This window comes from Podarcis filfolensis (genome assembly GCF_964270895.1).
Source record: "Podarcis filfolensis genome assembly, chromosome: 3".
In the NCBI taxonomy this organism is placed as follows: Eukaryota; Metazoa; Chordata; class Lepidosauria; order Squamata; family Lacertidae; genus Podarcis; species Podarcis filfolensis.
The window spans coordinates 9720580-9744858 of NC_139606.1; the positions used below are offsets into that span (position 1 = coordinate 9720580).

At 42.1% G+C, this 24279-nt stretch overlaps 1 protein-coding gene and 1 long non-coding RNA gene across 6 annotated transcripts in view; one reads left to right on the top strand and one right to left on the bottom strand.

Annotated features, from left to right (window-relative positions):
- The window catches only part of LOC310759538, a 209833-nt gene that overhangs the window by 180798 nt on the left and 4756 nt on the right, over positions 1 to 24279 (bottom strand). The window contains exon 2 of the long non-coding RNA XR_014546390.1: positions 17609 to 17812. This is a non-coding gene — a long non-coding RNA (uncharacterized lncRNA). The remainder of the gene's footprint in view (positions 1 to 17608; positions 17813 to 24279) is intronic.
- FBXW11 (F-box and WD repeat domain containing 11) overlaps positions 1 to 24279 on the top strand; it is a 105272-nt gene that overhangs the window by 56825 nt on the left and 24168 nt on the right. For all 5 annotated transcript variants that reach the window (XM_083606563.1, XM_083606561.1, XM_083606562.1 and 2 more), the window contains 4 exons: positions 8439 to 8501; positions 11218 to 11443; positions 21160 to 21346; positions 22336 to 22426. In XM_083606563.1, the coding sequence (XP_083462689.1) occupies positions 8451 to 8501; positions 11218 to 11443; positions 21160 to 21346; positions 22336 to 22426 (555 nt within the window). In that variant the 5' untranslated portion in view covers positions 8439 to 8450. The remainder of the gene's footprint in view (positions 1 to 8438; positions 8502 to 11217; positions 11444 to 21159; positions 21347 to 22335; positions 22427 to 24279) is intronic.

Consider the following 24279-nt stretch of genomic DNA (forward strand, 5'->3'; position numbering starts at 1 on the left):
AATTACAGTATAAGTGTGTGTGTGTGTGCGCGCGCGCTGTACTTCACTATTCCCAAGCTATTCCCAAGCTATTCTGCCATCCAAATGAGAAATAATATCTTGTACAGTCATACCTCGGGTTGAAGTAGCTTTGGGATGAATATTTTTGGGTTGTGCTCCGCAGCTACCCGGAAGTAACGGAGCATGTTACTTGCGGGTTTCGCCGCTTGCGCATGCGCAGATGCTCAAAATGACGGCATGCGCAGAAGCAGCGAAACTTCTTTCGTGTGACCAGGTTCACAGTTCTGTATGGAAACAGAGATTTCTTTTTTTACAGTAGATCGTGTCCACATTAAAATAAATTTAGATTAATACAGTTTGAAAGTTGCACTAGTAGAACTATTCTGTGAACCTCTGATGTTCTTCAGTTATTAGCTGCTAATGTTATTACTTGATTATGACACTCTTCACAGCATTCAAAAATGTTCACTCTTCGCAAATGAATAAAGACAAATTTATTCTAGAGGCTGTTTTTAGGGAACATTGTATTTGCTTAGGTAAATAGTAACACGTTTCCTCAGATACAGTGGAGCACGGATAATTATTTTTCCTAAAAATGAGTAACTAGATGAAATGGAGAGGTGCTCTCCAACCGTATGATATGAATATCCTTAGACCTTAGCAGTTCCCCTCTCCACATCAGTTGTGTTCTTCAGAAAGGTGCTTCCTTTTGAATGAACAAACAGCTAGTTCTATAACCAATCTCATTTCCACTGTCTTCTGTGTTACTGTAATTGAACCTTCCTTGTTGTCCTTAAAAGCTTAACTAGTCCAGGCAAGGCCATGATTACAAACAAAACAGTGCAATCATGAATATCTCAGTAAAACATAAACTTGTATTTAGACAGTTTTTTTTAATAAGCATAAATTAGTGCATTGTAGCCATAATTCTTTAGGCTGTGGAAATGTATAATTGCCTTATTTACTCTCAACATGGAATAAACGCCCAGTCTTTCTAACTGGTTTTGCCTGATTCTTTTATTCTCTCTAGCCTGCGGTCATACAGTATACCAGGGCAGCCCAACTTTTCATACCAAGTGTACTTGGGACATGGAACTTGCAGGCTGCACACTGCCTTGTTTTGCGCATGTGGGGTGTGGGGGAGAGCAAGCTCAAAAATTGATGCCCATCCCCACTAAGCCCTCATGCTGCCTTCCCAAAACTGGTTAAGCAAGGTGCTGGGCTTTGGGTACGAGGCATGAGGCTCCGGCAGGGTCCTTCCCATCTCCTTCCCAAAGCTGGGAAATCACCAGCTAGGCTTTGGGAAGGGTGTGAGAGGACTCTATGAGCCCTCCAGAACCCCCACACCTTTCTCAAAGCACAGAGCCTCACTTACCTGGTTTTGGGAAGGCAACACGAAGGCTGCGAGGGTGGGGTGGGTCAAATGTTACTGAGGGCTGACAAAAAACGGCCTCAGGGGCTGTGCGTTAGAACACTTTTCAGTATACTAAAAGTCTTGATATCTTAAAAAGCAGAGACACCACCTTGCCGTCAAAGGTCCGTATAGTTGAAGCTATGGTTTTCCCAGTAGTGATGTATTTGGAAGTGAGAGCTGGACCATAAAGAAGGCTGATCGCCGAAGAATTGGTGCTTTTGAATTATGGTGCTGGAGGAGACTCTGGAGAGTCCCATGGACTGCAAGAAGATCAAACCTATCCATTCTGAAGGAAATCAGCCCTGAGTGCTCACTGGAAGGACAGATCCTGAAGCTGAGGCTCCAGTACTTTGGCCACCTCATGAGAAGAGAAGACTCCCTGGAAAAGCCCCTGATGTTGGGAAAGATTGAGGGCACAAGGAGAAGAGGACGAGATGGTTGAACAGTGTTCTTGAAGCTACTAACATGAGTTTGACCAAACTGCGGGAGACAGCGGGGACAGGAGTGCCTGGCGTGCTCTGGTCTATGGGGTCACGAAGAGTCGGACACGACTAAACAACAACAAAGAGTCTTGATATTTCCATTATGAACACACACAACTAGTCGGATAACTCAGTAAAGCACTGTGATTTTTGGCTGAAGGAACTCCTATGCCTCCCCATTCCTGCTGTTCATAGGAACACTGCAGAATGTCAGAGCAATGCCTAGCATCCATTATAGTTTGGCTAGCACATTTTAATTGTTGCCTCTCAAAATCCTGATTTATTAATTTTTTTAGTCCCTCCCCCCCCCAGATAATCAGCCCTCTCTTGAGCCAAAGGCTTCTGTGCTTTAAACCAGTGGTTCTCGCTCTCTCTTTTTTTTTAAATAAAATATTTATTAGGGTTTTACAAAAAACAGAAATTTACAGAATAAAAAGAAAACAAGAAAAAGAAAAAAAGAAAAATACAAAAAATACAAAAATACATAGAAAGAAAGAAAATACAAAAAACAAAAAACAAATAAGTAGAAAAAGTTGAAAACAAATCCATTTTTTTTATATCTTTAAGCTCGTTTGCTTGTTTCCTTGACCTCCTCACACCTCCCTTTTTTGTATTCCCGTTTACATAGTCAGTTCAGCAAATCCTTACCCTCTTTCATTTATCTTAACTCTATATCTTAACATATTATAACTATATATTTTCATCCATTATCAATCCATTTTTACATATTCTTATTAGCCTTGTTGCTAATGCCACTTAATTTCAATCCAACATCATTTTAGCATTCATTAATTTTGCAATATTTCTGCAAATAGTCTTTAAATTTCTTCCAATCTTCTTCCACCAACTCTTCTCCCTGGTCTCGGATTCTGCCAGTCATTTCCGCCAGTTCCATATAGTCCATCACCTTCATCTGCCACTCTTCCAGGGTGGGGTGGGTAAATCTTGTGTCTTCCAATACTTTGCAATAAGTATTCTTGCTGCTGTTGTAGCATACATAAAGAAAGTTCTATCCTTCTTTGACACCAATTGGCCGACTATGCCCAGGAGAAAGGCCTCTGGTTTCTTCAGGAAGGTATATTTAAATACCTTTTTCATTTCATTATAGATCATCTCCCAGAAAGCCTTAATCTTTGGGCACGTCCACCAAAGGTGAAATAATGTACCTTCATTTTCTTTACATTTCCAACATTTATTATCGGGCAGATGATAGATTTTTGCAAGCTTGACTGGTGTCATGTACCACCTGTATATCATTTTCATAATATTCTCTCTTAGGGCATTACATGCCGTAAATTTCATACCTGTGGTCCACAACTGTTCCCAGTCAGCAAACATAATGTTATGTCCAACATCTTGTGCCCATTTAATCATAGCAGATTTCACCGTTTCATCCTGCGTATTCCATTTCAACAGCAAGTTATACATTCTTGAAAGTATCTTAGTTTTGGGGTCTAGCAGTTCTGTTTCCAATTTTGATTTTTCCACCTGGAAGCCAATTTTTTTGTCCAAATTATAAGCCTCTCTTATTTGATAATAGTGAAGCCAGTCTCGCACTTTATCTTTTAATTTCTCAAAACTCTGCAATTTCAATTTGTCTCCTTCTTGTTCCAAAATTTCCCAATATTTCGGCCATTTGGCCTCCATATTGAGCTTTTTCTGAGCCTTTGCTTCCATCGGTGACAACCACCTTGGGGTTTTATTTTCAAGTAAGTCTTTATATCTTATCCAGACATTAAACAATGCTTTCCTGACAATATGGTTTTTAAATGCTTTATGTGCTTTAACCTTGTCATACCACAAATATGCATGCCGCCCAAAAACGTTATTAAAACCTTCTAAATCCAAAATGTCTGTGTTCTCAAGAAGCAGCCATTCTTTCAACCAGCAGAATGCTGCTGATTCATAATAAAGTTTAAGGTCTAGCAGGGCAAATCCCCCTCTTTCCTTTGCATCAGTTAGTATTTTAAATTTTATTCTGGGTTTCTTGCCCTGCCAGACAAATCTAGAAATATCTCTCTGCCACTTCTTGAAACAATCCATTTTGTCCAAAATTTGCAATGATTGAAACAAAAATAACATGTTATGTTAAGCCAGTGGTTCTCAAAGGGTGTGGCACATCGCACTGGTGTGGCAGGAGAGGATGGCAAATGTGGTGGGAAGATTCAAGGATAATCAGAGAAACATTTAAACATTTCAGTACAGTATGGTATAGTTTAAATTAAAAGTGTGTGTGTGTGTGTGTGTGTGTGTGTGTGTGTGCGTGTGTGTGTATCCATACACACAACCAGAAACAGTATCCATGCCTCTTTCAGAGCATTGCTGTAGTTCTCCATGACATATTGTTGTGAACACGGATTTTCAATTCTGACGAATATGAGATTACCCGGCAAAAGCAAACTCACACCTCTCATTGAGTTTGTATACCTACTTAAGGTACATATGTAAGAGGCTCGTTTATAATTATATTTTTGGAACGATTTATGTTCTTATATAGCTGCATTGTTTTATACTTTCTGGATGTTCCATGATCATATTATAAAGTAGTTGTGTTCTTTGTTATAAATCAAGCACTGCTAGGAGTTTTCTTTTTGTTTTCCAATGTATTTCTTATCAATAAAAAAATGAGGTGTGGTACAAGCAAATTATTATTCTGAAAATGTGACCCATAGAATTTATTTATTTATTTATTTATTTATTTATTTATTTATTTATTTATTTATTTATTTTGTGAGAACCACTGCTTTAAGCACACCTTGATCTCAACATATGGAAACAGAAGGGATCAAAGTAAAAGCCCTGATATGATGAAAAGTTCTTCCAAAGAATTGTGGAGTACTTTCATTTTGCTCTTAATTGATTTCGCTCAGGTATACCCTTCTGGAAAGTCTAGCAAATAAATAATGCACTCTTTTAATTTATTTATTTTATTAAATTTCTATTCCACCCTTCCTCCCAAATGAAGGAACAGTGTCCTTTTAGATTGCAGTAATAGATGGATGGGTAAATAAAGAATAAAAGTTGCTTTATTTTCATGATTGTGCCGCCTCTTGCAGAATAATTTATTTCTTTTTTGACATAGCTATACACGTAAGCTATATTTGGGCAGACGGGTAAATTTTGAGTGGGTGCCTATAAAGCTGGTTTTCCTAAATAGGCCAATATTTCCCACAGATTTCTGGTGTTGCAAGAACAGAGCCCACAACTGTTGATGAGAGGAAGAAATGTGTTGGGGAATCAACCACAACTCCATTTGGGACTGTGATTCTGGTTTGGCTTTAAGGAACCCTCTTATGGCCAAATTACATAAGATGCCAGTCTTGTTTCATCAAACATGCTTAACCTAGCTGTTGTTATTTTGACAAAAAAGCACCTACAGTGTTACCTTGGGTTAAGAACTTAATTTGTTCCGGAGGTCCGTTCTTAACCTGAAACTGTTCTTAACCTGAAGCACCACTTTAGCTAATGGGTCCTCCCGCTGCCGCCACGCGATTTCTGTTCTCACCCTGAAGCAAAGTTCTTAACCCGAGGTACTATTTCTGGGCTAGCGGAGTCTGTAACCTGAAGTGTCTGTAACCCAAGGTATAGGGTTCAAATTAGGCCTCTCACCAGTTTTCTGCTGAAGCCTCCTTCCTTCGTAACCCGACTTCTTTTTGCCCTGAAAGGTGTTGTTTTACATTAAACCGTACTCTTGGGGAGCAAAAACAGCCAGGAAGGAGTGGTTTTCATTAGAAAACCAACAGGGGACCCCAGTCAGGAGCATGTTCTGGGTTGCAGCCCTGCGGCTGCTTTTTCTCCAGAAAGGTTAAAGCATCTTTTCTGTCCAAGCTGAGAACCTTTATATTCAACTTGAGTGTGTTTTTTTTTCAAATCTGAGTGTCCCAGTTTATGACTCATGTTTCATTGTACTGTGTATCTGCCAGAAAGTACCAATTTTGATGCAGCTTTTGTTGTTTTGTATTTTCAATGTTGTGGTTTGTTTGTTTATTTTGTGAGTCATTTAGAGAACATGTGCTGTTGGGCCACTGTACAAATGTAGACAATAAATAATACCTACAATAAAAAATACCTACGGGACCGCCTCTCCTGGTATGCCCCGCGGAGGACCTTAAGGTCCACAAATGACAACATTTTGGAGGTCCCAGGTTGCAAGGTGGTTAGATTGGTCTCAACTAGGGCCAGGGCCTTTTCAGTACTGGCCCCGACTTGGTGGAACGCTCTGTCACAACAGACTAGGGCCCTGTGGGACTTGACATCTTTCCGCAGGGCCTGCAAGACAGAGCTGTTCCACCTGGCCTTTGGTTTGGACTCAGTCTCACCCTTATGTTTCCCTCCCCTCTTGATTTATCGGTTATTTTAAAATGAGGCTGTATTTTAACCTGTATTTTAAATTGGGGTTTTTTTGTCCCACCCCCCCCTTCCCACCCCCATTATGTTTTTACTGTGATTTTATTGGTGTTAGCCACCCTGAGCCTGGCTCTGGCCTGGGAGGGCGGGGTATAAATAAAATTTATTATTATTATTATTATTATTATTATTATTATTATTATTATTATTGGCATTCTTGTTTTAAGCACATGACTAACTTGACATGTAGTTTGACCCTTAGCACCCTGCTATTGCCTCTCCATCATTGGTCTGCTGCTCTGCAATAATGCATTATGAGGTCTCATAGCCAATGGTTGAGATCTTTGGCAAAGTAGTGCCTGGGAAGGAGATCTGGGAGAGAAGAATCTGGCTTTGGGACAGTGTTGTTGTGTAAGGCACAACAGATTCCTGCCCACGCAGCAGGATTTCTACTTCTCCTCCTCTCCCCTACAGCCCCCACTGCCACATGCCCCCAGAATCAGCTCCAGAGGGTTGGAGGACCCTTGAGAGAAGATGTGGGTGGTGGTGCAGATGGCTTCACCAGTGAGGAGTAGAAAGAGAAATCCTGCTTCATGAGTTGGAACTGCAGTTGTTGTTGTCATCCATCTGTCTTGAATTGAATTGAATTGACCAAGCAGTTGGTCCCTTACCTTTCCCACCCGACCTGGCCACAGTGATCCATGCGACGGTCACCTCCAGGCTTGACTACTGTAATTCGCTCTACGCGGGGCTGCCCTTGAAGCTGTCCCAGAAACTCCAGCGGGTGCAGAATGCTGCAGCGAGGCTCCTCACGGGGTCCCTGCCATGGGAGCATATTCACCCAGTGCTTTTCCAGCTGCACTGGCTCCCGGTGGAGTACAGGGTCAGATTTAAGGTGCTGCTTTTGACCTTTAAAGCCCTTCATGGCCTAGGACCCTCGTACCTACGGGACCGCCTCACCCGGTATGCCCCACAGAGAGCCTCAAGGTCCATAAATAGCAACACCCTAGAGGTCCCGGGCCCTAAGGAGGTTAGATTGGCTTTGACCAGGGCCAGGGCCTTTTCAACTCTGGCTCCGGCCTGGTGGAGCGCTCTGTCTCCTGAGACCAGGGCCCTGCAGGATCTGATTTCTTTCCACAGGGCCTGTAAGACAGAGTTGTTCCGCCTGGCCTTTGGCGTGGAGCCAATTTGATTCCCTCCCTCCCTCTCTTTCTTTTTTCTTTTTTCTTTTCCTTCTCCTCCTGCGATGAGGCTACATTTTAATATTTTAATGTCTCAATATTTTAATGTTGTATTTTAATTTTGTTTTTAAGTTGTAATCATTCAACTTGTTTTTATTATTGCTTGTAAGCCGCTCTGAGCCCGGCCTTGGCTGGGGAGGGCGGGGTATAAATAAAAATTATTATTATTATTATTATTATTATTATTATTATTATTATTGAAAGATAATGGAGTGCACCTCTGGGTGTATAGTGTTGGATGCAACTCACAGTTGCATTTATCTTCTTACTTGAAATATGCATAGGCTGAAGAATCTGATATGTAGGAAGGAAGTAGTACTATATAGACAAAGGCTCAGAGTTCAATAACTTTATTATAGGTTCAAAGTTTTTTTAAAAGACCTTTGTTTTCGTACAAGGAAGTGTGTTGCTTAACATTTTTTTCATTATTCTCGGATGAGAAACTGATGTCTAAAATGGACTGTTTCCACTAAAAAACCAAATGAGAAGTGATCAAAGAAATTCCATTTCTCTTACTTTCTTGCTCTTTGGTTTACTAAAACACTAAGCCCGCAACTTATGTGGGGGTTCCATTTTGGGGGTTGCGCCTAAAGCCAAAACTGCATATTCTCAAAACACATTGGGATCTGTGGTGGGTGGGTTTGCCAAATTCATTTCCCCCGGAACCCCACCTCCTTTCTGGCCCCTTTTTAATTTTTCGCCACATGCAGATTGCTAAATGCACACAAATTAAATGTAAGTTGCAGACTTCCTTTATATATCAGTACATGGCGAATCTACATAGCTGGGTATCAGCATGTAGAAACACAACTATTGCATGTATCTTATAACTATGAGTAGGATTGTATAGTGTTCTGAATTTGCTTTCTGAAATTGGTGTAAAATTTTCATAATAATGCAGAAAAAAATTCAGTTTATATGCCTATTTAGTTTATATGTGTATTCTTTTCCTAGAACACATCAGTAATGGAGGATCAGAATGAAGATGAGTCTCCAAAGAAAAACACACTGTGGCAGGTAGGCCCCTCTGCTTTTCTTTAAAATGCAGCAAATTGATGTCACCTTTCTCTTCTTTTTCTTTTATTGTTGTTTTGGGATTATTACCTTTGGCATTTCCCCAGCCATAGTGTCTTCAGATGCTATTGGTATGCTCTTAAGTTTGGCATATGCAAGAGCTACCAGACAAAATTCAGGGCTGTATCTCCATTCCTGGAATGCCTCATGTTGTGAACCATCTTGAGATTTACAGGTATGGGGCGGTATACAAATATAATATTAAATTATGGCTTGGATATAAGTATTTTTCTGTCTATAAGACGCCCCCCATGCATAAGACCCCCCCCTATTTTGGGGGGCTCCTATTTAAGAAAATGGGGGGAGATGGCCCCATGAATAAGACGCCCCCAAATTTTGGACATTATTTTTTTTGGGGGGGAACCTAGTCTTATATGCAGAAAAATACGGTAATTCAACTTTTGGGTTTCTTGGTGGTCTACAACAGGGTGGCAGTTACAGAAACGCAGGTGGATAATATAATTACTTTTAAGTTTCATCTTCACTTTGGGAGGGTTTGCTCCTAGAACTGTTAATAATTACAGCATCACTGCTCTGTTGGCCAAAATCCTTATTTTCTTTGCTTTGGGCTCCCTAATATCAAATGGCACTTTGCTCAGCTACAAATGCAGCCATTTTGGAAATGGGGTTCATTCAACATGTCACTGTCACTTGGCATGACTTGGGGGATTGATGGGTGTGGGTGTGGGTGTGGCTGGAATGTGGTTTGTGGGTTGTTGTTGTTGTTTTGCTTTTGTTGTTTTTAAGGGATGGCATCCAATTTCGTTGCACTTGTGCAATGTTGCACGTGTGTAATGACAATAAAGAATCTATCTATCTATCTATCTATCTATCTATCTATCTATTTATCATTGGGTGAGCATGAAGGGGTGTAGTGGTTGTGTGACACTAGCTGTTCTGGCTATAAGATGGAAAGCGGAACAGCGCAGAACCTGCAGAGCTATAGCAACTACACTTTTAACACATCGTCCTAACTCATTAAGGCTCAAAGGCCTTGGGTTGTATGCAACACCGCACAAGCACTGTTCCCCTTGTGCAGCAGAGCTTTCCCTTCCTCTCTCTGCCTGCAGATTTTGGAGTGTGCTCAGGGGGTGCCAGAGGAGAAAGAAGTTCTGTTGTGCAGAACTGGAATGGTAGCGTTGGATACAACTCAGAGCTGCAAGCTGATGGATTGTATTTTCTTGGCCAAGAAATGTGGTATCGTATTTTTTGCTCTGTAAGACTCACTTTTTCCCTCCTAAAAAGTAAGGGGAAATGTGTGTACGTCTTATGGAGCGAATGCAGGCTGCGCAGCTATCCCAGAAGGCAGAACAGCAAGAGGGTTCGCTGCGCAGCGATCCCTCTTGCTGTTCTGGCTTCTGGGATTCAGAATATTTTTTTTCTTGTTTTCCTTCAAAAACTAGATGTGTCTTATGGTCTGGGGCGTCTTATAGAGCGAAAAATACGGTATATTGCTGTGTGGCTATGGAAAAGTGGCAGGCTCAGTTTGCCACTTGGTTATCCACGCATGCCCTCATTCTAGGCAAATATAAATTGCAAGGATGTTACGTGTTGCTCCTAATATTTGTTCTACTTTTTTAACAACCCTTGAATAAGGGGTCAAGGAACAGTTGTAAGGTTCATATTTATAAGTTTCAGGAGGCTTTTTCTGAGTTCTGAGGTGCACTGTCACTGTTCTTGCTTGATGTCTGAGGCCCCTGTGGGCTATCGCCAAAGTTCAACAGTCAATGGGCTTTGTCTAGTGCCTTTATGCATGGTACTGTGAATTAATCTTTTTCTCTGTGGATCGTGAATTTCGGATTCCTTGTTCACAAATTCTGGGCGTCTGTTTTGCCTTTTGCAGTCACTAGGTGGTGCTGTGAGTGCAATGATTGAGATTCTCATCAGAGATTAGGAAATTAGCTGACATGCTTGCTTTTAGTAGCCTAAGATTAATAACTATGGAAATTACCCTAACAGCTCTCCTGTCTTTGCTGAATCTTATTTTATTTTGTGGACAACTTGTAGAGATTAGAACATTTTTCACAGAATACAGTCTAGTTAGAATAGGTGCCTGGCTTGATGCAGTTTCCAGATGCACTCAGATATTTGATTTGGTAGCTGACCCAATTTGTTCAGGTTGGCTTTACGTGAAACCACACTCGTTATGTCAGACTGCAGCTCTTGCAACAGTTTCAGTTTATGAAATTGGATCAAGCTGTTGTGAAAACTCTGGTGCCTTGTTCATGCTGTACATCTTAAAGGCAGCAAGCTTATCTGTATCTAGCCACTTAACTAGCTAGTTTGTCTTTATCACTGTGTATACGTACGTCAATCAAAAGTATTGTTTGTTCAAGAAACTGATCATAACCAACTGCTGGAATAATGTGCACAACTTATTCCTTTATGGGCCAGGGGGGAGATCAACTGACAGCAATTCAGATGCTGAAATCCATAATAGTACCCACATAGAAATGAAATGTCAAAAGAATGTACCAAATGTGTGCAGGCTAATGTTTAATGGGAAAATTCTGGTCCAGAGTGCAAAAAAGGTGCTCCAATAGCTGTTTTGTTTTTGATTGATTGTTGTTGTTGTTAATTTTAGTTATATCTATCCTTTTTCCCCAAACACGGAATTTGAAATGCTGATATGATTTACTTTTGTGTTCTTAAAAAACAGATAAGCAATGGAACTTCATCTGTGATAGTCTCAAGGAAACGACCATCTGAAGGAAACTACGAAAAGGAAAAAGACTTGTGTATTAAATATTTTGACCAGTGGTCTGAATCGGATCAGGTTGAATTTGTGGAACACCTTATTTCACGAATGTGTCATTATCAGCATGGACATATTAATTCTTACCTAAAGCCTATGTTGCAAAGGGATTTCATCACTGCTTTACCAGGTAAGCTGCATCACATATAAAAGAAGGATTGTACAAAATGGGTGTGTGCTATGATCTAATATCATTTCTTGTTAATGGAGTCAGTACGGAGCATATTTAAAAAAACAGTCAGCTATGTCTGAATAATTGCAGTGGCCACTGGATGCCAGTATTGTTCCATCTAAACATAGAATGTGCCTTTTTTGTCTTTAAATGGGATTTTATCTGAAGTGCAAACTGTATTTTAAACTTCTCAGACTTACATGCAAGACTTGTGCTGCATTTTTCAACGCTGTGTTTCCTAGCTACTGTTAGAAACTGTTTCCGAGGTAAAACAAGGTCTATACTTTTTCAACTAACCTACTTATTTTGGTTTTCATGTACCAGGGGCGTTGTATTAAAACTAGCCTAGTAGCTTTTCTTTCTAAAAGTTTTGTTTCAAAACTGGATGGGAAGTTAAAGAAACTACTTCATGCACTTGTTAATTATGAGACTCAGTATTATTCTGCTAGATCTTAACGCTTCATTGATCCTAGACAGATAAGCCCACTGAAGTTGTTGTGACTTCCTTTGACAGCCACCAGGACTTGGATTGTAATTACCGTATTTTTCACCCTATAGGGCGCACCGGCCCATAGGGCACACCTAGTTGGAGGGGGGGATAAAGAAAAAAATCTTATTCCCCCCCCCCCGGCGCAGGGCTGGGGCGGGGGAAGCCCGAGCTTCCCCTGACCCCAGCCCCCAGAACAGGCTGCTATCCGCAAGCCTTGGGAGCCCGGCGGGAACTCCCGCGGGCTCCCCAGGCTTGCGGTTAGCTTCCTGGAGCCTGGAGAGCGAGAGGGGTCGGTGCGCACCGACCCCTCTTGCTCTCCAGGCTTCAGCAAAAGCCTGCATTCGCCCCATAGGATGCACACACATTTCCCCTTCATTTTTGGAGGGGAAAAAGTGTGTCCTATAGGGCGAAAAATATGGTAGTTTTAGACTTATTTATGCTGATATGGGTCTTCCTATTCCCCAACATATTGATTAGATACATCACTGTTTTGTGCCTAGTATAATATTGATATAGATGTCTTTGAATATTATAAAACCCTAGATAAAAAGGGAGCAAGGAATGGACTGCTGCAGTGATGCCTGGCTTCCTTTTGTAAACCTGAAGACTTTTATGACCATTGTGCAATGAGTGCATTAAATTAACTTTCCTGCAGTTCTGGTATCTGAGCATACTGTCTGTTTCTATCCTTCTCAGGGAGCTCAAAGCAGTGTACTTAAGGTGCCCAGGCAATCCTCTCATCCCAGACACGGGCCAGAGGCACTCCAAATGACATATGAGTAACGATTCCTGTGAGTTTTGCCCACACATCCCAGCTAGTTGGAAACTGTAATACAAAACAGGCATGAGAAACTGGCTGTGTATCTCATGGCCTTGACTCATGAGGAAGGACCCCGTAACCTAGAGGGATGCTGTAGGACAGAGAGCTTTTTATGGTATGGGGAGAAGAGTGGGATTTGGGGAGGTGTTACTGTTACACCAAAAGCTTGAGGATCTGTCTTTGAACCTGTAATGGCAAACTCTCTATGGTAGGCATGTCCAAAGTCCATTTCGGGGGTCTAGTCGGTTTAATCCGGCCCCAGTGGCAGTTTATTTCCTGGGATAAAATCCTAAAAAAATCTCAGCAACTTCAATCCTCAAAAAAGGTCAACAACTTTGGTCGGCCCTTTGGTCAGCCCTCACGGCCCTTCACTTCATCAAATCCGGCCCTCTTTGAAAAAAGTTTGGACACCGCTGCTCTATGGCATGGAATAAGTGAAAAGGATAAGTGCTGCATGGGCTGCTGTCTGAGAGTGGCAGGTTGGTGCAGCAAGCAAGCAGGTTCTGAATCTAAAAACAAGCCGAAGGTCAAAGCTGTATAAATTGGTTAGACTCATCAGTATTAGGCTCACCAGACAGGTATTTTTTTTTTCTTTTTAAAGGTAGCCTTATAGTTGGCAATGGGCTGGCATAGTTTAGTTGAGTCTGCAGAAACTCTCTATGTGACCTTGAGGCTTTGCTTTGTTCACCCGAAACCTCTGCATGCCTTTCTCAAAATTGTAGGGGCTATTATTTACCTACAGAGATGTTGTAAAGAGAAAGAGCGAATATAAAAAAAAGTTTCCTTATACAATGGTGTGTGTCCTCTAGAGGCATCCTGAGAGATCAATTTGTAGCGTATCTTCCTAAAACATTTAGTCAAGCACAGGTCTGTAGGAGTGATAATGGGCTTACCTGAAGAAATGAATTTTGGACCTTCCCTTCTTCTCTCTGCTATACATAACGGTAGCTGCTGTTAGCCTCCTTTGTCACTTTTCCTGACTCCTGATTCCATAGTTTTTTCCATGCTCTTTCCATAGCCGGGATCTAGCTCTAGATCTAGTTGGCACTTTCCCATCTTTGGTAAGAAGGTGGGAGGGGCTTTTTGCAGGCTAATACAGTCGTACCTCGGGTTACATACGCTTCAAGTTACATATGCTTCAGGTTACAGACTCCACTAACCCAGAAATAGTACCTTGGGTTAAGAACTTTGCTTCAGGATGAGAACAGAAATTGCGTGGCGGCAGCGGGAGGCCACATTAGCTAAAGTGGTGCTTCAGGTTAAGAACAGTTTCAGGTTAAGAACGGACCTCCGGAATGAATTAAGTACTTAACCAGAGGTACTACTGTACAGGCATAGGCAAACTCGGCCCTCCAGATGTTTTGGGACTACAACTCCCATCATCCCTGACCACTGGTCCTGTTAGCTAGGGATGATGGGAGTTGTAGTCCCAAAACATCTGGAGGGCCGAGTTTGCCTATGCCTGGGCTAATACTTCTGTGGGCTTATTTACAAGGCTGTCCTATGCCTATTTCCTGGCTGGCTTGGCCTTGCAGATATGGACCATGCCAGTTTAGTAGTCCTGAAACCTTACGCCTTTTTAAAGCCAGCTGTAATATTTGTTCTCCTTCTGCGCTGTTTTCCACAGTCTTTTGTATGCAAATTTTAGACCATCCATAGCAAAAGGCACTTGGAATTGCTGGAACACCATTGATCTCCGGCGATATTTTACCATCTGACATGTGCCAGCTTTGATTAAATATTAAATGTCTTGATTTCACATTGCAGAAAATTTCCATTCCCTATTTGGGGGAGGGAAGATACTAGAATTTTGGATCTTCTAACACCTGCCCATTGGCCTTTCAATATACTTTCTGCAAAGGTTTTGTTTGGTTTATCTTCATTGAGCAATGAAATGCCTGTTGTTTGGGCTGCATAAACCTTGGTATATGATACAAATTGTGCATTCTGTATGAAGAGCAGTTTCCATTTCCTGTGACATGTTTGGTTAGTTTGCAATTGTAAGGATGGCGTTGTAATACTAGCACTGTGAGCAAGCACCAAGTGGCATTGAAAGATTTGTGTTCTGGGGCAATCTTAAAATCTTACAAATCAAGAGGGGGGAAAAGATGTTTGCATAATCTTGATTATGGCACACACATGGCCTTGGCCGATTATCCTGTCAGCTGTTCTGAATTAATCCCATAATTGGCTAATGCCACATTAAAATAAAATGTCCTGAAAAAGATAGTCTCGTATAAACTTAAATAACGCTCAAGTTGCTCTCGCTTGCTACCATCCATTCTGGATTTTGCACCTGTCCGCATGCAGACAAGATGGAAAATAGTTGTGGTCTCTGGCTTCCTTTGAGTGGAAAAAGTGATAATTATGATATGAACTTTCAAAAAATGGTGGTAGAATGTTTAGTTTGCATAGCCTGTTCTTGTCAGGTTAGTTTGTGGTTAGCAATGAAGGCGTATGCTTCAGACGAGGCAAGATGTATTGTCATGCTGTGAATAAGATGTTGTTGAAATAGAGCCTGGAATTGACCCTGCAGGTGTTGTGTTTAGATAGCCTCAACTTTTCTTACTGCTGGGTTATATTTTCTTGAAAGTTTCGCTGCAGTGTACTTTTTCATAGAATATCAGACAGAAACAATGTCTTGTGGAGAAGGAGTGCTGCAGCCTGAATAACTGTACCCTTTTGCATTTTTAGCTGTTCTCCACTGCTTAGTTTGCTCTATGAAAAGGCAGTTTGCAACAGTCTCTCTTAGCACCTAGCAGGCTTGGATTGGAAAGACCATTTTGTTCATTGAGTTAGCTCTTTGCCCTTGAGTCCCCGAGAGAGCATTATGTGACCCAAGTGTACCTTTTGTTGTACACCAGGGTATAAGTTAATGGTTTGAGATATCTGCCACTAGGCAATTCTTTCCTTTACCATAGTAGATGATTGTGTTGGACTCCAGATTCCCATTGGCCATAGCCAGCATTCCCAGTGGGTAGGGGTAATGGAAGTTGAAGTCCCAACAAAAGCTGGATGGCTATAAGTTACCCACCCTCGCTTTATAACCAGAACAGTGTTAGAAATTCACACGGCACATTTTGCACCTGGCTATCAACCACTTAAGGGACGCGGGTAGCGCTGTGGGTTAAACCACAGAGCCTAGGACTTGCTGATCAGAAGGTCGGCGGTTCGAATCCCCGTGATGGGGTGAGCTCCCGTTGCTCGGTCCCTGCTCCTGCCAACCTAGCAGTTCGAAAGAACGTCAAAGTGCAAGTAGATAAATAGGTACTGCTCCGGCGGGAAGGTAAACAGCGTTTTCGTGCGCTGCTCTGGTTCGCCAGAAGCGGCTTAGTCATGCTGGCCACATGACCCGGAAGCTGTACGCCGGCTCCCTTGGCCAATAAAGGGAGATGAGCGCCGCAACCCCAGAGTCGGTCACGACTGGACCTAATGGTCAGGGGTCCCTTTACCTTTATCAACCACTTGTCATCAAGTGAAGATGTCCACATGGCACCTGACGTCTCCACCATCTGGAGATGCATGCCTGTGGATCCTTGGAGCTTGACTGTTTTCATACACTAGCAGCACACCTCGTAGAATTCTGTCTGTCATATTTTATCTGCACGATCAGAATATATTTGAGGAATCAAAAAGTCGTAGTGAAGAATATGACTCTAGAGCTGTCTGGCCCCAAAATGGCAACTAGACATTCTGTTTTGATGACTGTAACCCTGGTTTAAGAAGCTATTTGGCACCTGGTTTATATATCTGAGTTTCTAACACTGAACAAGAAGGATAAAAAAAAAATCCTTATGTTTAAGGAGCAAAACTGACCTGGGACTATATATAACCTGCACAGTTAACTTTGTTGACTTTGCAGTTATCCTGTTTAGCTTTTATCTGTTTTTATATTGAGTAACTTTCAAACATGGTCTTTTGTGGCCCTAGGAAAGAGTTATTGAGAATATAAGGTAAATCAAGAATTCTAATACAGTGGTACCTTGGGTTACATACACTTCAGGTTACAGACTCTGCTAGCCCAGAAATAGTACCTCGGGTTAAGAACTTTGCTTCAGGATGAGAACAGAAATTGTGATCCGGTGGCGCAGCGGCAGCAGGAGGCCCATTAGCTAAAGTGGTGCTTCAGGTTAAGAACAGTTTCAGCTTAAGAATGGACCTCTGGAATGAATTAAGTACTTAACCCGAGGTACCACTGTAAACTAAAGTAAGTTATATTTAAGGGGGGAAACCAATAATTTTAGGTATGGAATACTGTTTTCTGTTTCTATATGTAATACTAAGTGTAATATATTAAATATTGTCAGAAGCCAGTCATGTCACCAGCAGTGTGTGTTCTTTTTTTAGTACTACAGCAAACCAGGCACACACATGTCTGTGAACACTAATTTCAGTAAAAATACATTCTTTAGTTCTGTTCCACATGGGATAAATCACCACACTGTAACAGTCATCAGGATTTATTTGTTCTGATTGGTTCTTTCCCACATGGGAACTTTTGTTTTAAAAACGATTCCGTTAAGATAAAACATGGAGAAGAAGGCAGGAAAGGATATAACTAAAATCTAATCAACAATACTTTATGTGGAGATTTTATAACCGGCTCTTCAATTTCCAAAAGTTCCCAGAGCAAGAGCATCCAAAAAATATCTGTGCAATACTTTGCAATCCAAACCAAACTGACATAATTAAAATCAATACAAAATTGAAATCAATAAAAAGTGAGTGTAGCCAGATATAATGGATATACCATATTTTTTGCTCTATAAGACTCACTTTTTCCCTCCTAAAAAGTAAGGTGAAATGTGTGTACGTCTTATGGAGCGAATGCAGGCTGCGCAGCTATCCCAGAAGCCAGAACAGCAAGAGGGATTGCTGCTTTCACTGCGCAGCGTTCCCTCTTGCTGTTCTGGCTTCTGAGATTCAGAATATTTTTTTCTTGTTTTCCTCCTCCAAAAACTAGGTGCGTCTTGTGGTCTGGTGCGTCTTATAGAGCGAAAAATACGGTAATAGATAACTTACAAGTATGCTAACAAGGACCTTGCTCAAGTGTGTTTCAGAGGAAAGAGAATTTCACCAGCGTGAGACCAGTAGTCTGGCTGCTGAATTCTTGACCAATTGAAGTTTCCAAACTGTCTTCGGGAGCAGTCTTCAAGTAGTTTGGTCTCCTCTCCAAAGAAGTTACTGTGTTCTGGGGTCTGGACCCCATGTTCCACTATTTTTGACTATTGTCCATGCTGGCTTTGTATGATGGGAAATGAAGTCCAACAATATCTGCAGAACCCAAGATTGGAGAAATCTGCCTTGAGCTGTCACTCAACTTCTGAATACATCTGCATGGCTACACTATAGCGGGTGAAACATAAACTGAGTATTATAGCATTTTAATTAATGTTTATTATCTCGTCCCTCAAGTCTGCTAGAGTCGGGAACTTAGCTCACTATCACTTTGATCTGTGGGATGCTTTTGATACAACTGTTCATGCAGGCTATAACATCTGTTGCAGTTTTACCTTCCTGTACGCAGAGAATTAACTGGTGATCCTTAGTCTTTTTCTGTGAGGATTCTGGCAGGTCTGCCTCTTACTGGCCAGAATAGGTAGACTCCCATACATTATAACGGCTGGCCAATATCTATAGGAGGATGGATTGGTCTACCTTGAACTGTAGAAACTGAAGTGTTTAGCTTTTTAATTTGGGCTCTGATTACTCATAAACTGCAACCTCAGCCTATATAAGCAACCAAAGTGTCCAAAGGTTGAATGTTGCTATTGGAAAGTGAGCCGCTGCTAGCTTCCATTATAAAGTCTTAGTTTCATCCATTAACTTTGGATTATAGAATTGTTTTGGCCTGCTCCACGCCAATTTTGCTTTACCACAAGAGAGAGGATGCTTGTGAAGTCTGAAGGAAATTAAACTGTTTTTGAAATGCACAAGCTGTTAACATTTTTAGAATTTTTCTGTCATCTCTCAAAAGCTCATTGCCACTTCCGTCTTCCCATCTAATAAAGTCACCACGGTTAGATGCCGCTGGCGCACTTCAGTATGAATAGCTTTTGTGGTTGGTACTTTTGTTTTTGTCTTCCATCTGTGTTGAGGAGGAAGCTTTGCCCTTTGATTTCAGCTGCCCCTGAACTATATAACGCGCAAGAGCACAATAGTTTCCTCATCAGATGCCAGAATAGTATTGACACAGGGTTGTGGGTACTCTGTGCATCAAGGAAAATTGACTGGCCAGGTATTGAACAGACATGGCTCATGCCGTCCTCGCTTTATTCTGACACTTCAAAGCATGGAAAGGGTTATAGTTCTGAAGCCTCTTCATTGACCACTGCAAATCATACTTAGCTTCTTTTTCTGGCTTCCAGCGGGGCATTAGCCACACTTTACCAAGCTTGTCTTTGCAGCCGTAACGGCTTGAAACTTCTTGAAACATCAAAGCCGGGATTCTCAGGCTACTGAATTCAGCAGCCAATGCCAAATTATGTGGTGGTTTTCCTTTGCTGGCGTAGAAAGTGCATATTATTGGTTGCTAGGCTTGTACATGTTGAAACTTTAGAGCAGCGTGTCTAGTTCAGGATGGTAGCACCAGCTACTGAGCTGTTACTGCAGGGATGGCGTCCCCTGTTCCCGAAATCAGTTTCCAGCCAAGCAGTGCAAAGACAGAAGAAAATGCATCAAGAACCAGTTCTCCAAAGAGCTCCGAATCTCTTTCAAGAGATCAGGAGACTACTTTCCCTTTATATCCACCTCCACACTTTCTCAGTGTTGCCCTAAAAATGTGTCAGGAATGAAAGACCATGGCTGTCAATCACCTGCCTTCCCTAGTACTATGTTAAGTGGTTAATAAAATACCAATAACAGTTTAATCCTTTTGGACAATTGTCTCCTAATTCTAGTGGAGAAGACCATGACATTTTCCTGACCCAAAGAATTCATCCCAGGACTTCTTGCTGGAACAGTGCTCGGGGGCTCCCCACCCCACAAAATAGTTATCTGTAGGATATTGGAGAACCTCGGGGCTCCCAGCCCCCCCAAAAGAGGCTTGGGTCTCTGTTCTACAATTTGGGTGGCTTTTCAATTTGTTGGCCAACCAGTTCTAACTAGTAAAATACTATGTTTTTTAGATAACCAGTAATGGAGTTTGAAAAGCCAAGAAAATAATAAGCTTGCCAAGTTCTATCCATAACTCACTAGGTTCCTGGGAAGAGGGTTGTTAAGAATCAAAACACAGGCAGTCCACGTGGTGGTTAATTCAACCATGTTGACTCTTCCAGGCAAATATACTAATGTGTTAGACTGAAGGTTTGACACGTAAGAAAAGACCAACAAGTATGTAATGTATGTGGATGTTATGTGTGTGGATGCGCAGTTATTTTACTTTAGACAAATGCTCTGGAGAGAAAATGGCTTGAGACTTCTAGTTGAATGTAGATGCTGGTCTGATCCAGCCTCTGCTTGTGGGCATGCCTTTGATAAAATGATTTTTTAGAAACCTGGTAGCCAATGTTACCATAAAGAACGAAGGATCCAGAGCAGTATGGAGCTCTGGAATGGCAGGCTCCTAGCCATATGGCATGCCACTTTCAAAACAGTTTTCGGGGGTGGTGGTGATGGGATCTGTTCTTAGGGGGGTGGGAATGTAAAAACTTCACTGGGAGCAAGTGAGCCTTTATGCATGCTTAAAGTAGCTCTTTGGATCTCAGCCCAGGCATTTTTTTCAGATCACATCTTTTGGATCCATAGGCACTTTGTCGCATAGGCCCAAAATCTATCATAGTGCTGTGCAATTTGCTATATAGTCAGTGTTACATTGCATTTATCCAAAATTGTGCAGTAATAAATTGGATGTAAAGGTAAAGGGACCCCTGACCATTAGGTCCAGTCATGGCCAACTCTGGGGTTGTGGCGCTCATCTCGCTTTATTGGCCGAGGGAGCCAGCGTACATCTTCCAGGTCATGTGGCCAGCATGACTAAGCCACTTCTGGTGAACCAGAGCAGTGCATGGAAACACCATTTACCTTCCCTCCAGAGCGGTACCTATTTATCTACTTGCACTTTGACGTGCTTTCGAACTGCTAGGTTGGCAGGAGCAGGGACTGAACAACGGGAGCTCACCCTGTGGCAGGATTTGAACCACTGACCTTCTGATCGGCAAGTCCTAGGCTCTGTGGTTTAACTCACAGCACCACCTGTGTCCCATAAATTGGATATAAATATGTGAAAAAAGGCTAAATCTGTTGTGTGTGACTTTCCCCCTGAGGCAGTACAGCCTCATAGCATGCGCAGTACATTTGCAGGCAAGAGAGTCATTGGCTATGAAAAGACTGACAGTGCTTTCTTTTTCTTTTCTCTCTTCCTAGAGCAAGGCTTAGATCACATAGCAGAAAATATCCTCTCCTACCTTGATGCCAGGTCACTCTGTGCAGCAGAGCTGGTGTGTAAGGAATGGCAGCGAGTTATTTCGGAAGGAATGCTATGGAAGAAGCTTATTGAAAGAATGGTACGAACCGATCCACTTTGGAAGGGGCTATCGGAAAGAAGGGGCTGGTAAGTATCTGTGCAAAATTTGCTCCTTTGCTTTAGAACAGAAACAGTTCCAAGACACACTGGGCACATCTGGGCAACTTAAACTCTTAGTAGAAAGATTACATGACGGTAAATGACTTCAAAAATTGGTACTTGTGCTCTTACTCCCCCTTTTTTGGTCTTCAGCCTTCTTGCTCCTAGACTACCTTTCTGCTGTAAATAGCCATTATGCCAACCACCTTAAGTGTGCATTTCTATGAGGTGGTAGAATATGTTAAACTCCATATGAGCAATGCAACGCAGCAGAAATGCTAGGAGTGGTCTCCCAGAATTACACCCATACCCGGGTATGCTCCCCTGCGCCATCAAGATACGGGAGGAGCCATGCAAGCCATAGATGCTCTAGGCCCCACAATTCTTTGGGTGGAATTTAACATTGTACTATTGCAAACATTCTGTCTGCACAAGCATATTAGCTTGCCAGGCAGACCTATCCTCTCCCCTTACCTTCCCCCACCTGATTTTTCTGGATGCTCTCCTGACACAAATCCTGAGCCAATTTCAGGGGGGACACACGAGGGGGTGGGAAGGCCTGTTGTGCAAGTGGAAGCCTTCACACAGGTCTTCAGCTGGCAGGGTTTGTTGGGTGACTCCTGCCCTTTGGTCTTGCTTGGGAAGTTGAGGTGGGTCCGGCTTCTCTGCTACTATAGGAAAAGCAAATCAGGAGGTATGCAAGAGCTATGCAGGCCCATCCTTATCCATGTCACTGCAGTTGTGCGTACTCTTACCCCCAGCTCAGGTGATGCGCAGGGTTGTGGGTTGGTGGGGCGTAAGAAGAGACGGGCAAATATAACTGGACATCCTCCACTCGTGGTTTGTTCTTGCCATATCAACAGTTGACTTGTCAAGTAGGCAGCTTTTAAGGACTATAGCTTTTACCCTTAGTGCATTTTGCAAGGCTTGTTGTTTCTAAACGCGAAATTTCACCTCTCTCTTCTTTATTATTATAGGGATCAGTACCTGTTTAAAAACAGACCCACAGATGGCCCTCCTAATTCGTTTTACAGGTCACTGTACCCAAAGATAATACAAGATATAGAGGTATGTTTTCGAAAACCTTGTTTTAAACTGTACTGAGTTTGAAGCTGTGTTTTCATGAAACTTCATTCTTTTGCCATGCTTTTTAGAAATGTGTTTCAGTGTTATGAGGATCTTCGGTAGACGTATTTAAAAAAGAATTATGAGAACGAGCAGCCGTGGATTTAAGAAGTGTTACCGTAAAGTAAGGAATTGAGAAATGTGAAAGTATCAAAGCAGAGTAAGTTAGGTGATGTGATAAACTCACAATAACTTACTGAGTTGCAGGGGAAGAAGCTAATGTATTCTGATCCAGTTTTTCTGTGCACATGGAGCTGGTCTGCAGGTGGTGGCCACTCCGTTTATTACAGCAGAGGCAAAAGATCCATGTGTGCGTTCTTTTGTTCTCTCCGAGTTTGGTGTATACGTCAGCATTTCTGTGCCCAGAGGATCAGGACTCTTGGCCTTACCGAAAGCTAAACAGAGCAAAGCTTCCAATATTTGCAAATCTCTTTACTCAGTTACAATTACTCAAATAGAGCACAGGAGAATTTAGCTTAGCCACTAATCCTGCCCTGTCACTAGAATAGGGCCAAGTAACCATTTCTGCTTTAAAAAAATAAAAGTATTAGTAATATAAGTTTAGATCATCAAATTTCTCCTTAGGGGTTTCTTTCTAATAGCATATCACAAGCCTGATGATAATTGGAGTACATAGGTCTCAAAAGCTTTATTATCATGAGAATTTCTATTCTATCTAACCTTTGTGCTTTGTGCTTTTCTGGTGGTGAAAGCAAGGGAGAGGGCAGTGGTTCAAAAACTGGGAGAGGAGGTTTATTCTTTTTCACCCATTCCAAATGGGTGCTTAAATTGCAGGGGCAAGAGGGAAAAAAATGATCGGCAACCTCTGCTCTTTGTTACTTACCCCGCTATAATAAATAAATAAATTTATATAGTATAAGTGAACATTACATTACAACTTACAAATTAAATTAATTAAAGGCAAGGTGCTGATAATGATTGACTGGATAATGCAGCCTGCAACATTTCAGCATGTTGTGCTCCCAGACTTCAGTAGAAAAAACATTTTTGTACCCTACCCACACTCAGAATAGTCATACAGTGGTACCTCGATTTTTGAACGTAATCCGTTCTGGGGGACCGTTTGATTTCCCTTATTTCTTATTTGAAGGGAACGGTCTCTTCAGAGATCTTTGTTTATGAGTAAAAGGAGAGTATTTATAGCTTTTTAGTAGACCTGGGAGATATATTGCCCAGGACTGGTATGAGAAGCAGACCTCAATGTCTGCTTCGCTCAGCAGTATATATCGCTGGTGAAGCCGCCACCATTCTTGAGTCCCTTTGCCAGCAGCGTCCGCTGGAGGGAGTCAACAGTTCCTTCTTCCAGCAGGCAGTGGTAGCAGAGGGACTCAGGAGCGACGGCGGTTTCACCAGCAATATATCGCTGAGTGCAACTGCCATCGCACTCTGCCCTCATATGAGGCAGAGGGAAAAAAAAACAAGCTGTATCAGCAAGGCACTGATACAGCTTGTGCCTCCCTGTGCATCTTGAAACTGCTTGACTGAGGTGCGTGCAGCTGCCCTTGTCTCAGTCGAGCAGCATAGCTGTCAACTTTCAGATTTGAAAATCAGGGATCAGCAGCCTCGAAAATAAGGGATCAGCAGCCTCACCTGTCCCGGGGACAGTCTACGGGATATCATAACAATCCGGGGTAGCAGCGGGAAACAGCGCTGGAATAAGGGAATTTCCCGCAAAAAAAAGGGAAGGTTGACAGCTATGTCGAGCAGTCGGCACTGGCTCCGGCAGGGTGGGGGCTCCCTGAAACTGCTCAGCTGAGGGGAGCGTGGTTGCCGCA